Source organism: Plectropomus leopardus, chromosome 13, assembly GCF_008729295.1.
Source record: "Plectropomus leopardus isolate mb chromosome 13, YSFRI_Pleo_2.0, whole genome shotgun sequence".
In the NCBI taxonomy this organism is placed as follows: domain Eukaryota; kingdom Metazoa; phylum Chordata; class Actinopteri; order Perciformes; family Serranidae; genus Plectropomus; species Plectropomus leopardus.
Window position 1 is genome coordinate 7,985,529 of NC_056475.1, and position 14,449 is coordinate 7,999,977.

The 14,449-nt window shown below is 38.5% G+C and overlaps 1 protein-coding gene across 1 annotated transcript in view; it reads right to left on the reverse strand.

Annotated features, from left to right (window-relative positions):
• Positions 1–6,153: 6,153 nt before the first annotated feature.
• Positions 6,154–14,449, reverse strand: part of tlcd3a (TLC domain containing 3A) — a 28,328-nt gene continuing 20,032 nt past the window's right edge. Inside the window, exons 4-5 of the mRNA XM_042499283.1 lie at positions 11,563–11,658; positions 6,154–8,289 (exon numbers count right to left, since the gene is read on the reverse strand). Coding sequence (XP_042355217.1) covers positions 7,984–8,289; positions 11,563–11,658 — 402 coding nt within the window. The 3' untranslated portion in view covers positions 6,154–7,983. The remainder of the gene's footprint in view (positions 8,290–11,562; positions 11,659–14,449) is intronic.

Sequence of the window (14,449 nt, forward strand, 5' to 3'; positions counted from 1 at the left end):
CCAGTTCAAATATTTTAAAACAATGAGACGTTCTTGATGATTGTAGTGAACACCGAATTCTCCTAAAGGATATGGTAATAATCATGATAAATACAGCCACAACCTGTAAACACCACCTGCCATCTTAGCTCTTTTACACTTACTTTTGTGGGTTATCACAAATAGATTTTTCACAAGGCACTGGAGACTAAATTTGGTTCGCTGTCCACAGATCAAAATCAGTCCCAGCACCACAGTTATTTTTGCAGTGCTTAAAATCCAAGCTCATCCAAAATCTGTACGATAAAAGGTCTCAAAGTCGATTTTTGTGCAGGTCATCAGCCTAATGCTGCATTCACATCATATCAGAAGAAACCAAACGACTAAAAGCTGTAGTAAGACCCAAATGAAAAAAAGCTGATTTGCTTGAACTACCGATCTATGCATTTTCTGCTGTTTCAAACATTTCCAACTGAAACAATTAAGGTAACGAAAAACCTTGCAAACAATTATTTATCCTGCTTGGAATAACTACTAATGCCAGGATCAGACTACACAATATTTATGCATTTTGAGATGGTCACTGTATTAAGATTAAACAGTCAAAGGTTAATGAATGATAATGAACCAAGAACCCGAGGCCAATAATAGCTTGCCATTCATATGTATGTGATGGAAAAAGAGGTCTTTCCTGTTCTGTCTGAGAGCACCAAAACAAAACATTTCATAACAAATGAGTTCACTTCTTTGTCTTGTGCATGGAGGAGTGATCTGTGCTTCTATGGGTCACCATCATTGTTGTAAATGTTGACAAACTAGGTCAGAAATGGTAAAAAATAAATAAATCTTTCCATCAGTGCGTTGTTCTGCTTTCCAGATTCTACGACAAACTACACGGGGCAAAAAGAGCAATTGACTCATTAATGTTCCCAAGTACATTATTGTGTAGTCTGATCCCTGCACAACGATGTTAAAGTTACTCTCCATCCATCAGCTCTTATTTACATCCAACGTGACATGAACTTGGCAATGACATTTTTTAAACCCATTCTAGCTTTAAAACCTTTATTAAGCTTTGACCACTATCTAGTGGGAATCTAACACACCAACCATCAACCCACCCAAACCCGGCACTGCCCAGGAAAAAGAGACCAGCCCAGAATTGATGTGTGAATACAAAGCAGCAAACTTATACAAAAAAGTGTAGTGATGCACGATGTTGGCTTTCTTGCCGATATCCAACATACTGACGGCTCATTTGGCCTATAACCAATATTGATATCAATATATCCACTTTTTTTTCCCATCACTGTTAAATCTGACAAGTTGATTTACTTAAGAAATTCTCAGAAAACAAACTTCCTTGAAAAATGTAAGCAAATATAACAATTAATCTTTATTTATGTTCACTTTACATCTAATTGTCAAGTTTACTTAAAATGTAGTTATATTCACTCAATTTTGTGAATTTGTTGCAACTTACAAATGACAAGTTCAATCAAATCAATCTTTCTTAGTTTTAGCAACTTCAGTAAACCAAGTTCACAGTACTATTTATCTGCATTCTGATTTCAAACTAGTAAATGGTATTTGTATTTTCTTAAACATGTTAAGAAAACAAACCATGCAGATCTAACTTGATCATTGGCAAAATCCTTTGTCATTAAGTTAAGTCAGACCAACTTGCTTTACTGAAGTTGCTAATACTTAAAAAGAACAAGTTAATTTTACTCGTCATTTTTAAGTTGCAACGACTTAAATAAATACAGCTCAAGTAAACGTGCACATAAAGTAAACACAAATTAAGATTTTTAGGTGTATTTACTTACATTTTTCAAGGAAATCGGTTTCCAAGATTATTTTGAGTAAGATCAATTGTCAGATTTTTCACTAGACCTAGTTTTAGTGATCATCAAGTCTGTACTGTAGTGGGATGAGCATCATATTATGCATACTTTCATCATAACGGCCCACCAGCAGATGGAGACATAACACAACCAATATGCCAAAGTTGCGTTTTAAAATGTCACTGCCCCATGCAGTAGAATTACATGTACTGTGTGAGTAGTGTGCAAGTTAGTGGAGAATCAACTAAAACAGCTCGTAAATCCTCAGGAATCATCCATCAAAAACTGAACAAGTTGGTCACTCTCTGGGCCCCAAAGAATGACGGGAAACTGGAGGGTAGGTGTGTTTTTAAGTGAGAAGTGGGTCACTTAGCTATTAAGACATATCATCTACAGCATTTCTAAATACTGAGAAGCAAATAGATCTATCTTCATATTACTACAGTAACTGTAACTGAAGTGCCTGACAGTCTTTGGTTTACCAACCCTAAAAAAGTTGACGTATCACAAGCCATGTCAGAAAGCATAAATACAAGAAAAATCTATGCGAAAAAAAAAGTCTTTAAAAATATAATATAGAAAAGAAACAGCATACCATTCTAGATGTGATCATCTTTAGAATCAGTCTCGCGGTTTCACCATCTTACAATAAACCTCTAAACACACACACAACTGTTAACAACTTCATCAAGCTTCATCAAACCCTGAGCGACGAGGATGAACTTAAGACTTCCGATAATAAGCATCTATCATGTGATAAAAGATAACAGATATGTGTACTCTGCATGCCTTGAACCTTTCTTAATTCTGACTGAGGGATTCACAGATTTAGGATCAGATGCTGTTTGTGTGGCAGTGACCGAGATCCCTAGTGATGAAAATAATGTGGCTTGTCTTCCCTTGGCTATGAAAGTTATAAGAACTGTGAAGTCAAGTCAACGTGGCAAGCTTTGGGCTCATTTCAGATCAGACCGGTAATGGAAACCGTTCTGCAAGTATAGAAATTACATTTGAATTTTGGACACAGTCACATACAAATATATAATTTTGCTTTCTTGGGACACCATGTAAAGAACATCTGTTAAAATAAAGAGCAAAAAAAGGGAACTTTTGATGATCAAATCTATGATAATGTCAATAAAGGTAGTGGAATGTCATATTTTCTATATTTATTAAATTATTTCAAAAGTTAAGACTGCTGTTAAAATCTTAATGAAGCTCAAATTTGATCTCCTTCATTTGTCAATCTCACAGTCTCCAAAACTCTGTTAAATTTTACAAACATTAACATGACTGCCTGTCAAATTTGTCAGTTTCAATAACTGTCAAATGGACCTGTCAAAATCAGAGCCCAGGGAAAATGGGAGTTTAAAGTGACGTTCTGAAAATGCAAAAAATGATTCTTGCAAAAGTCAAGGGGGGGCATTTTCTCCAAACTGTCACAACAGACTCGACTTTAGGGTGTAAAGGAGCTGCTACTACACCTCAAATAGTTTTGTGTCTTGATGGTATGAATGCTGTTTAAATTACTTTTTAACCCAAGATAAAGCAAGAATAAAACTCTGGCAAAAAAATGAAAAAAAAAAAAAACGTCAAAATGTTGTGATTTAAATAATGCTGAACACCAACTATTTTCTAATCAGTGTCACTCTTGTAAAACGTAATTAAAACAATGCCACATGTCGTTTTTTAAGCATATTTAGTGGTGAGGTCATGGTGGCATGACAACAGAGATGTATCTGAGGGCGGCAGACTACATAAGAGACATGCACAGCTCTAACAGGAAATGCCTGCACAGGCCTACTAATCCCAACTGGTCCTGCCTGTAAACTGCTGAGTGGACAAGCAGATAATCCTGACGACAGATGGCGGCAGAGAGGAGGGAGGAGGGCTCGCTCCGCTCTGCTAAAGCTCTCTGCAACTTTCTATCACTGCAGAGCACATCAGCCAATAGACTGGGATGAGTTAAAGGGAAAGACGGAGCGGAGCATGATGGGAGGATGGAGGAGGGGAGGGAGGAAACATTGGTGATAAGAAGTAGGTGACACACGATTTAAAAAAGGGATAACCTGCAGCTTTTAATCTTAGATACAAAAATAAAAATTGGTTGACTGAAGTGAAAACCATTGGTTTTGACTGCAGTGAAAGTGAGATTAATAATTTAAGTGTAAAAATAACGTAGATGAACATTTTATGAAGGTAAATTAAATGTCTTACTAGTTGGCAAGAGGTCAGAGAGGCAACTTTAATTTTATTAACACCACTACAAATCTGGAGACAAGTGGGCGTAGGAAGCTGAGGGTGAGCAGGACGGTAAAAGGGAGAGTCCGGCTGAAAACAGCACAAAGAACCTGGGATGGTTCCAGTAAGAGTGGCCTGGTCAGCAGCAGACAAAAGAGGCCTGCACTCTGCTGGAGTCCAGCCAAACTGAGACAAACAAGCCCATCATTCAGCAGCTCGGCTCTCCTTACTCCCTCATCCTCATGCTGCTCGTCAGCAAACAGGCTGTCAGTCTATCAGCAGGAGGACTCATCACCTTCTCCCCCCACACTGCTGTTCCCACCAGACGTGGAAACCAATGTGTCTGCCATAGTGCAGTGCGGGGCAAAGCAAGACTGCAGAACCCATAATGCAACAGCCCGAACCAGAACTGGCTGTCACCTTTTATTCAAAATTTAAGCAATCACCACACGCAACTTCAGCAGACCACAGACTGTATGGGCTGTGGCTGCTGATGCTGTAGCAGCGTAGGGGACAGTTGCAACAGTCCACCTGGCTACATTCATACACTGACAGGGCTACCTGTAAGCATCACATGGCTAATGTTATCTCAACATTATCAACAGGTTGAATGACAACGTTGAGTCATGTTTGTGTTGGTGCAAGTTTTTTGAGGCAATTTAACATATGGCAGCAACAGAAAGTTTGCTGATCGAGCAGGAAGTCGGGACAGTTTAGGATAAGACCGCCAGTGCAAAAAGGATAGAAAGCAGGTATCGTTTGACTCAAAACATTCAGATTCTTATTAGTCTGGGTTACTTCAAACCCTCTGAACCCTCTGCACTACCATGCCTTGTACATCAAGAGGGGGTCTTTTTAAAATGAACTAAACCTTTGTAAACTTTTTGGTCTTTGTTAAAGCAAGACTATGTGACTTGTGAAAGCAGATAATAAAAGAAAAGTTGACTTCAAAAGCAATAAAACGTCACCCTCACACAGTTCAACACGCTCAGGGGAATTGCTTCTACAGCCTTAGTTGGTCTGACATGACCAGTAGCTTAGCGTGGCTGCTGTAAGCTTAAAGTTTAGGTATTGTTGTGTAACTGATATTACTGAGTCCGTTCTGTGACTTTTCTCGACTTTCACATTACGTTTGAGCATTCACAGCAATAGTTACATGGGCTCGCTTTAAGGCAAAGTGACAGAAACTAGCCATCATGACACAAAACCATCTGAGAGAGTTAAGAGTGTAAACATTTTGGATTGGAAACCAAAGATACAAAATTTAGATAAAGGTAAAGCTGTTTGCTGCCTTTAAAAAAATCAGTCGCCTGCCTTACAGTCATGTTATCGACAAAACTTGTGAAGCTTGTTAGCCATGTCAATTCTAATGTAAACTATTTTCGTAAAAGTTGCGTTAAACTTGATTTTTTTGAAAAAGTGACAGCCCTTTAAAGTCACTATCCCAACAGGTAAACTTGGTGCAGTTTGTCAACTGAGCTGCAGTTGTAAACTTCTTGGTGTATACTACAAAAACTGTTACTAATGATATATTTTTTCAGCATTACATGAATGCAAATGAACCAAAAGACTGCTGAGGTAAATTTAAAAGACAAAGAGTTTTTAACTTTTACATGAAATCTAACATCAGACCTTAAGCTGTAGTGTGGGGTCCCAGTAGAAATGTACGGTAGAAATAAAATGTGTGGTCCCAAAAAAATGACATACTAAGCTGTGGATCAACCTGATATGACTTGACATTAGTGTTGTATACATGCACCACAGTCTCTTTTTTGCATAGATTGAATTTGCAGAACATACAAAAAGGCCATAAATGCACACTTAAATCAGTTAGTTCACTATAAAGCTTGAATGACCAAAGATATTAAGAGTTAAATTAACCTCAGGGACTAGACTGTGTGTGAAACTAACCCTGCTGCATTCTTATGAAAATAATATCTTCTATTTATTCTTTGATGTGAAGAAATAATATTCTTAATAAGATCAAAAGTGAAGTATTCTTTCTCTCTCATAAAAGCCTTTAAGATAAATGTCTTTATGCAACTGTGAATCCAACAAGAACAAAAAAAAAAGGTTTTGCACGATAAACAAAAAAATGGTCCTTTCAGGTCTAATTATGTTGATATAGGTTTAAAACTATTTTTGCGATGAAACTAAAACAGGATCTCTAAAAACATTGACTATATACAGCCCTGTGTGAAGTGCTCTATGCAACAGCGAGTACACAAGTGCATATAAATCTGTGGAGCCTCAGGGAAACTTACTGGATGTTATTGATCCATTTCAGGAATAATCATTTCTAATATCTCTCATTTTTTGTAGCTAAATTGCTCAGAAATTTCAATCCTCTGTGTAAGTTTGCCCTGGTGAGCCAACGCTCACCTTATTGCTCTGACCTTGGCCCTGAGTTCGTCCCACATTAGGCATGTCCCCATCAATCCCCTTCTCTGTGGTCGAAGAGCAGATCTGAGTGACTTAACAGGAGAAAACAAACAACTGCCTCAATAATTAACCATTAGTGACCATCAAAGACTGAGTCATCCCAAGCTGTCCTACATCAGCATCGCAGCGTTTCTATGGCGGCTATAAATGCTCCAGTGTCACCTAAACAGAGTGTGGATTCAAAAGCCGAATCTCTCAGTAGCAAGAAACCTAACTAACCCTGTGAAAGCACGTATGCAAATGATACTGACCTAACAGATATGATAATCCTTGCACTTGGGTGTAAATTAGCCCAAAGAAATGATATTATGTAACATAGGGTCATATTTTATCCCAGCATGGCTTTACATTACTATTCAGTCATTGAGAGCAGCCCTGTTTTCAAGGCGATTCATAGGCGGTCTTGCCTAAATTTTGTAGAATCAACCTTCAATTTAAAAAGCATATTATGGAAAAAATGAAGAATGCTTTCCACAACTTGTTGGTGCCACCATTCTCCAACTTTGACATTGGCGGATATTGCCAAACTGATTTCCTGAAAGCTTTCTTTAAAAAGTATTCCCTAGAAGACCAGTGCAGCATTAAATCCTTGGGGGGTGCACCATGCATACAGAGCTAGCACCCGGTCGAAGGGGATGGCTTCTGGGAGACAAATGGGCCTGAGCCGTAAAAGTGTTCTGGATGTTACAGTGAGGAGAATGGTATTGTTGCAAACTGACGCCATGGTAACATGCTGCATGGGAAGCTACAAACAAAATGAACAGGGGTGAAAAGTCACATTAATGGGGTTTTAACAAATGTAGCTGTTTTTAGCTCTCAAAAGTGAATGAGGTGACGTGTATTCCTGCTAATACTGCCTGAATTAGCATCCCACCCACCATTATTCCTAATCCTTCTCGTCGGTGTGATTAGTGAATGGATGGGATAGGAAACACAACTATTACAATAAAATCATTAAAATAAATACAACCTGTCGTAACAGCCGCTCACACAAACACTGTAACAGACCTTCCAAATCAGCAGAGGCTGTAAACACAGTAGGAGTAAGAGATAAGATCAAGTCTTTCCATGGAAGCTCTTCTTCAGTTTCTGGTGCTTTTGCTCCACGTTTCACTCTCAGTGAAGCAAACGTGACCTTTTCATCAGTGCTGTAAATGTTGACAGACGCAGTGTAGCACTTCAACAAGATCCAGGCAAGAGCCAAAATCCCCCAAAAAAAGAGAAATCCCAAATCATTAAACTTCAGTAGTAGAGCTGGGTCGGTGGAGAGGTCCACTTATGCAGCAGATTTTGTAACAGAGGGTTTAAAGTGTGCGGAAAATGCCCAGGAGTTGTGGGACAAGAGCAGGCAGTCCTGGTGTACTACAGTACAATGGTGGGGTTTGAAATGTGTTAAGTCAAACTAGTGCCTTTGCAGAAGTAGTTGCGTTAGTAGCTGAGTGTGCGGCTTGAGCGAGCAATCGTGAACTGGATATCAATCCTCCTTAGAATTGTCAGTGACTGTGGCCGTAGGAGACAAGTCTGGCATGCGGCTACGCCGGTAAAGACGGTAGCCCTTTCGGCAAAGAAGGACAAACCAGTAGACCTGCGGTGCCAGGATGCACGAGTTGCCCAGGTTGGCAGACAGCGGCAGGTGGAAGGGCACGCTGTAAAGCGGGATGCCGTAGTGGCGGCCGTACACCCAGTACATGTAGGGGAAGAGGGCGATGCGGCACATAAAGAAGGTGAGCAGCACCATACCGCCATTGACCTTGTGCAGCCAGCAGTCCTGGAGGCTGAGCTGGTGGAGGAGACATAAGCAAAGAGGGAGGGATAGAAAGAGGATGTGGACGATGAGAACATTTCAAAATAACACCTAAAGACGCAGTGGAATCAAAAATATGTCATGTTTCCTTGCATTCATTGCTCAGTTATCTCTTGTAAAATGTTCAAATATTTTGATGACTAATGTATTTTTTGTAATTTGGGGCAACAAGCTAACCCGTCTAATCATATATAACCATCTGGCTGTTGCTTGTGGCCCATAGCAGCAAACAGAACTCTTAATTTATCCATTCTCCCATCCTCCTCCTCCCGATCTACAACAAGAGCGCAAAGGTGCAGGTGGAGGCCAAAAGTGTACAGCTCTGCATGGCTTTGCATTTGCTAAGCTAAACCCGTTTTTGAGTGACCCAGTCAAATATAGTGGATGTGATCAAAACCCCCTGTATGTTCTTTTTTACTTAGAAATGCATGACATTATAGATGACCACTGTGACTTTAAGTTGTGAAGGTAGTTTTTTTTAAGCCAAAGTCCACATCAATGGTTTCCTAAGTAGAGTCCAGCAACAGACTGGGTACATTCATGGTCCCCCGAGGATAAATAATAGTGACTTTGGAGGTTATCTGACACGCCATCTTCCTCCTCCAACACTCATGACTAGACTGCACTTTAGGATTCAAGGTAACACAACATGCAAACATCTTATATTGCCTGGTAACAGCAGCAGTTATCTTCTCTTCAAAGAGAAGCAAAGAGGTGCTGATTCATTTCACTGTGACTCATCATTAAGATTAGCATGCTTACTTTAGACATGCAAGTAACTTTTACCGTGCTAGTACAGTAACGTCTGCATGCTGAACATTAAATGCATGGACATTAGCTAAAGCTGACAGAAAGAAAAGCCAGATAATATAATAAAAACCTGGCTGATTATACTTTTTAACTGTTGTGTATATAAACAACGGATATGTTTTGTAACACTGTGAGCCTTGTGTGCTGAAAAAAATAACAAAATATGTGTGCTAAATTCTTCTTGTTTGTTTTTCCTTTGTTTTTATTTTTGTTTTTATATCCTATTGTTGTTTTTGGTTTTATTTTATTAGATTCAATTTGGCATTTTTTATCATCTTTTTTGCAATATTTTAGATAAAGAATATAGAAAAAAAACACTTAGTTTTCTCAGTGACACGAGCTGGAATTTAATGATTTATTTACTAATTAAATTTTTAATTACTTGGCTTGAACTGTTACTACTACCTCTTCGGTAGTTTCCAAATTCATGCTAAACACCAAAAAAATCATATGTGACTCTGATCTTCTTATCATCTCTGATGTGAAAGACTGTTGTGACCTAAGGTCGACACTCAGAGATCAATGGGAATCAACGCTGCTGTTGAGAGCAGTAAAACTGTCTGTTAGTGCTGATCGAGTCCAAAGGAGGGCAGCAGTTTTTTTTTAAAGACAAAGACGAGCTGATGAGCTTTGCTTTGCTCTTTTTCTCTGCTGACACCAGATGTCAGCAAAGACCTGAAAGCCCACGGTCCACTGATTTCACAGTGAGGCTCTTCTATTCTTAGATTACAGCTTTACTAAAACACGCAGCCTCGGACTGCACAGCTCGAGTGCAGTCGCCAAAGTGCGGGATATTATGCCCGCTGTATGGGTGCGACTAATGAGGGCATTAACTGCTGGTAATGGGTTAAGAGGCAGGGAGAGTAAAGAGTGCCATGGCCTCTTAGCTCTGAATGCTACTGACTGATGTTTTTTTTGTTGTTTTTTGGTGAGCCATGCATTTTAATTATTGATAGCACAGTGACAAGCTACATCCAAAATGAAACAGAGATACTCAGGTTTTTAGATGATGCAAGGCACCACACATCACCCGAGCAGGAAAAATAATTGTATAATGGCTTTAACTAAACCAAGGGTGACAGACAACAGCATCTGTCAGCTGTTTGTATTTCAAAAAATATCCTTGCATTTTTTTTTATACCATGGAAGCAGCATTTCAATCCCTAATGGACCTTTTCAGATAAGGTTTACATATATGGCTTAACTCATTCAAGCAAGAAATTTGCAGTAGAAGTATAGAAAGGTGAATAAATTAAAGGCAGCACTTATAGAACTGGTACTCATATAATCATGGAAGAACTGCATATATCCCCTAGTTGAATTTTTTTTATACATCAAGGTTTATTTAGCGCAGGTTGCTCATCATGATGCATTATTAGTATTTGGTTTTCCAGTGCAAGTTTCCATTTCCACTGCAACAACATATACACACTGGGCCCAGTGTGGCACACATCTTTTCTGCATGCATGGAAAGCAAGCTGGTATCACACACCTGTCAAGCTTTCCATTCTAGCACAAAAACATCTGCAGTCTACCGTAATAACCGGCGGCAGTTTTAACATCTAAGTCTTACCACAGGGTTTCCACATATTTTCATTGACAACATTTCAAAACTCTACATGATTTTGATGGCCACTTGACCTCTGATTACTCACTTTATTCAGGAGATCTGCTTGTTTATTTTTAAGTCATTTAATGTCAAGTGTTTTATTGCTGTTTAAATGTAATCTGTTGTATGTAAACACTATTATATGGCTATTTAAAACATATGTCTGGTAGCTATTCTATATGGCCTAAATAATAATAATAATGATAATAATAATAACAATAACAATAATAATAATACACCAGACTTATATACTGATTTTCAGAGTCCTTAAACATGCTGTACAAAGGACATCTAAATATATAAGACAATAAAAATAAAAACATCAAAAAAAGAGCAGCCGATTCTTTAATGTAGTCAAAAATAAATAAAATAAAGTGAAGAATAAAACTGAATAGACTCTGCTTGTGAATAAAAACATGGGCTGTCAAAAAACAGTCTAGCGTAGTAAGATAGCTAGACAGGCATGAGAATGTTTGTTAATTACTCACAAAGCAGAAAACACACCATTAAATCAATTTCTCATGTTTTTGGGAGGGCTATTTTCAGATATTATTCTTATTAAAAGCTTATGCATACCATTTTTGAAAGTGCATGTGTTGTGCCTGGTTACATTTTCCACGCTACGATTGTGTAAGTGCTGCTTGTTTACAAATGATTACCCAGCTTAACTATATGGTGGTTGACCTGTGACAAAATAACAGTGGCCGATGTTATAATCATGTTTACTCTGCACACTGAGTTTACATAAAAGCGACAGCATGCGATACATGACAGGTGTATGACTTGTCTGTTTGCGTCTGGTGAGTGCACATGTGTACGCTCTGTCTCACCTGAATAAGTATCTTCCCCAGGGAGACGAAGGGTGTGCTGAGCTCTGTTAGAAACAAGCAGCCAATGAAGAAATCCCCCTGGTCCCTTCTGAAGAACTGTGGAACAGACAAACAGAGCGCACACGCACAGAGTGAGCAAACAAACATAAGCACGGAAAAAAAACACAGCTGACATTCAAGGACAATTTCTGGAACAGTCTCAGTGGAAAAATGCTCAGAGAGGCTTCAAAAGACAGATCAGTTTTTGGACACGCATGTTTCTCAAGGCTGATTCTGACAGACTTGGACTGAAAGTGCCGATGGCCTTTCGTGAATAGTCTTATTTAATACTCTATATATTTTTTGTGTAACTGTTCTGTTAAGAAATGATGTCAGTGTGGATCTGTTATAAGAAGTAGGCCTGGAAAGGATTAGACAGTTTCTCTTTAGTTATCAGTCGACAGCAGCACTTCAGAGACTTGGTGCACCTGAGACATGTCATTGAAACAAAGCTCAGGCCTAAATGGCCAGCTCACCTCACCTGCTGTTGCAAGCTTCTATTCGTATCTTTAATAAATCTGTTGGTACAAAAGCAGGTAATAGTCTTACTATCTTTTTTTCTTTTTTAAGATTTCATTCATTCTTAAAGCATAGGAAAAAATACGAGTTGTGTAAACCATAAGACTGTAAAAAAATTTTGTCTTCATGCCTAACCATCATAGTCCGGTGCATACAAAACACAGGGAATAAGACAAGGATGGTGCATTGGGGGTTGCTTCAGTGTTGTAGGGGCAAAGTACAACCTCAGTCCCCAGCAGGAGCATTTTGTTTGCCTTTAGTACTTGCACTACTGACTGTTCAAAATAAAGGACAAATAACACATCCTTATGCCTTTTTTCCGCTCTACCAAACCATGACTCCTAAAACGGATATTGTTCAATACTGACATAAGGATCACATATCACAATTATTTATTAAAGTATTTGTATCAAATCTGGATAAACAGAGCATTGCTTTCACTTCCATGCTGTGCTACATTCTTGCTAATGTAAAAGTCTTTGAATCTTAGTAAGACTGCTCCTTATTCACAGTGCATCTCCTAGAAGCAAAACATAAATACATTTGTACAAAAACTCAATTTAACGCCTGGTTACTTGTATGTAAACACGCCCTGTACTCTACTCCACATACGCAATTGCACTGTGCGTGCTTAAATCCTAAATTAGATTTAGGTTTATTAAATTTTAGACCAACACTCTGAGTAAAACCCATTAGTGGATACTAGTATGACAATCTCTACGTTTTTTGTGCAACTACAAGTACAAAGGCAGATGTCTTACACTGTTGTTGTCTCTGTCTCCACCATTCTTCACTTACAATTTCCACATCAGATTATATATATATATATATATATATATGTATTTTTTCTTTAATTATCGTATGTATTTTTTCTTTAATTATCTATTTTTCCATTCTTATTGTCCATTATTTCTGTTATTTTACACATTTATACGGTGTAATATGCCATTCAGTTACCTATTGTGTAATATTCTTCCACTTACTGTTCAACAATACTTATAGGCCATATTTCTATACTTTTGAAATAGATATATACTATACACCATTTGTGTATTTCGGTTATTATGTGCAATTATCAAACATGTACATATAATAGTTGTATAAATGAAAGGTTTATATAGTGTATATAGATTTTATATCTATGATTATTTAATTTTCATTTTATGTCATTTGTATTTTGTAATATCCTATCATTTTTTTTGCATTCAAACACTTCTGCATTTTGATTCTGACTCTTGAACTTGCTGTAAAACGTGAATTTCCAAAATGTGGGATTAATGGTCTTATCTTTTTCTGCCACAATTTCAACATGGCAAAAAAACAGGCAGCGTGATTCGAGCCAGGGCTGATGTCCTGTACATAAGTAATGAATGAAGCTTTCAAATATTGACCAGCGGCACAGTGCTGTGTAGTTAGAGAGGCCATCCTAGAATAGGTGAGTCAGTCTAGATGGATAAAGAGACTCCAGACAAAAGACGAGCACTGTCTGGTAGCCTAGCTTGCTGTGTGCTGATGATGAATAAAGCATGAGTGGCTTCAGACGTGGCCCTGCCATCTGCCCATGAAAGAATGAACTGAGACCACATCGGGGAACTTTACACTACACCTAACCGACTACCTGGCTACCTCATCCCATCCCCACCTGTCATGGGTGTGCTCTACCGTTGTCTATGTTTGAGATGCTGTATGAGGCAGAAATTAAAGTTTGCCATGCACATATTTTACCTGTCAAGCACATATTGAACAGTGTATCTCATGGATGCCACTTAGAGAACAGTCAGAGGCCACATAAGGCTTCTTAAGGGGTTGGGTTTTTTTTGGTTTTAATCCTATATTTGTAATTCGAGATGTGGTACAGCTGATCTGAGCTGTAAGCCACAATATACTGTTCTAATGCACCACTCCCCTCAACTAGTTTGCCTGCAGCCACTGAAAACAATAGGTGTATTTGTGGTTGCGAGTGTGTAATGCTTACCATCTGTTCAAGTATCTCTTTGAATGTTTTTCTACATGCATTCGCCTGTGTGCAAACTAAGGAAGCATTTACAACATGAGAATCACAGTCGGCCACTAGGTGAAAGCTTGACATGGAGATAAAGTCAGTCTCATGTACAACTGGAGGTGCGGAGTTGGTGGCTTTGGTGGGGTTAACGTCTCAGGTGCTGCATAAAAAGTATCATCATATACAGTATACCTCAGTGAAATGTCAGGAAGGTATGAAGGAATGGGAAAATAGATACCGCCCAAGCCTAGTGAGGGTATCAGTGAATACAGAGTACTAATCTGATACTGGTGTTCTTCTTTTCCCAAGTCCAAAATTGAAAAATTG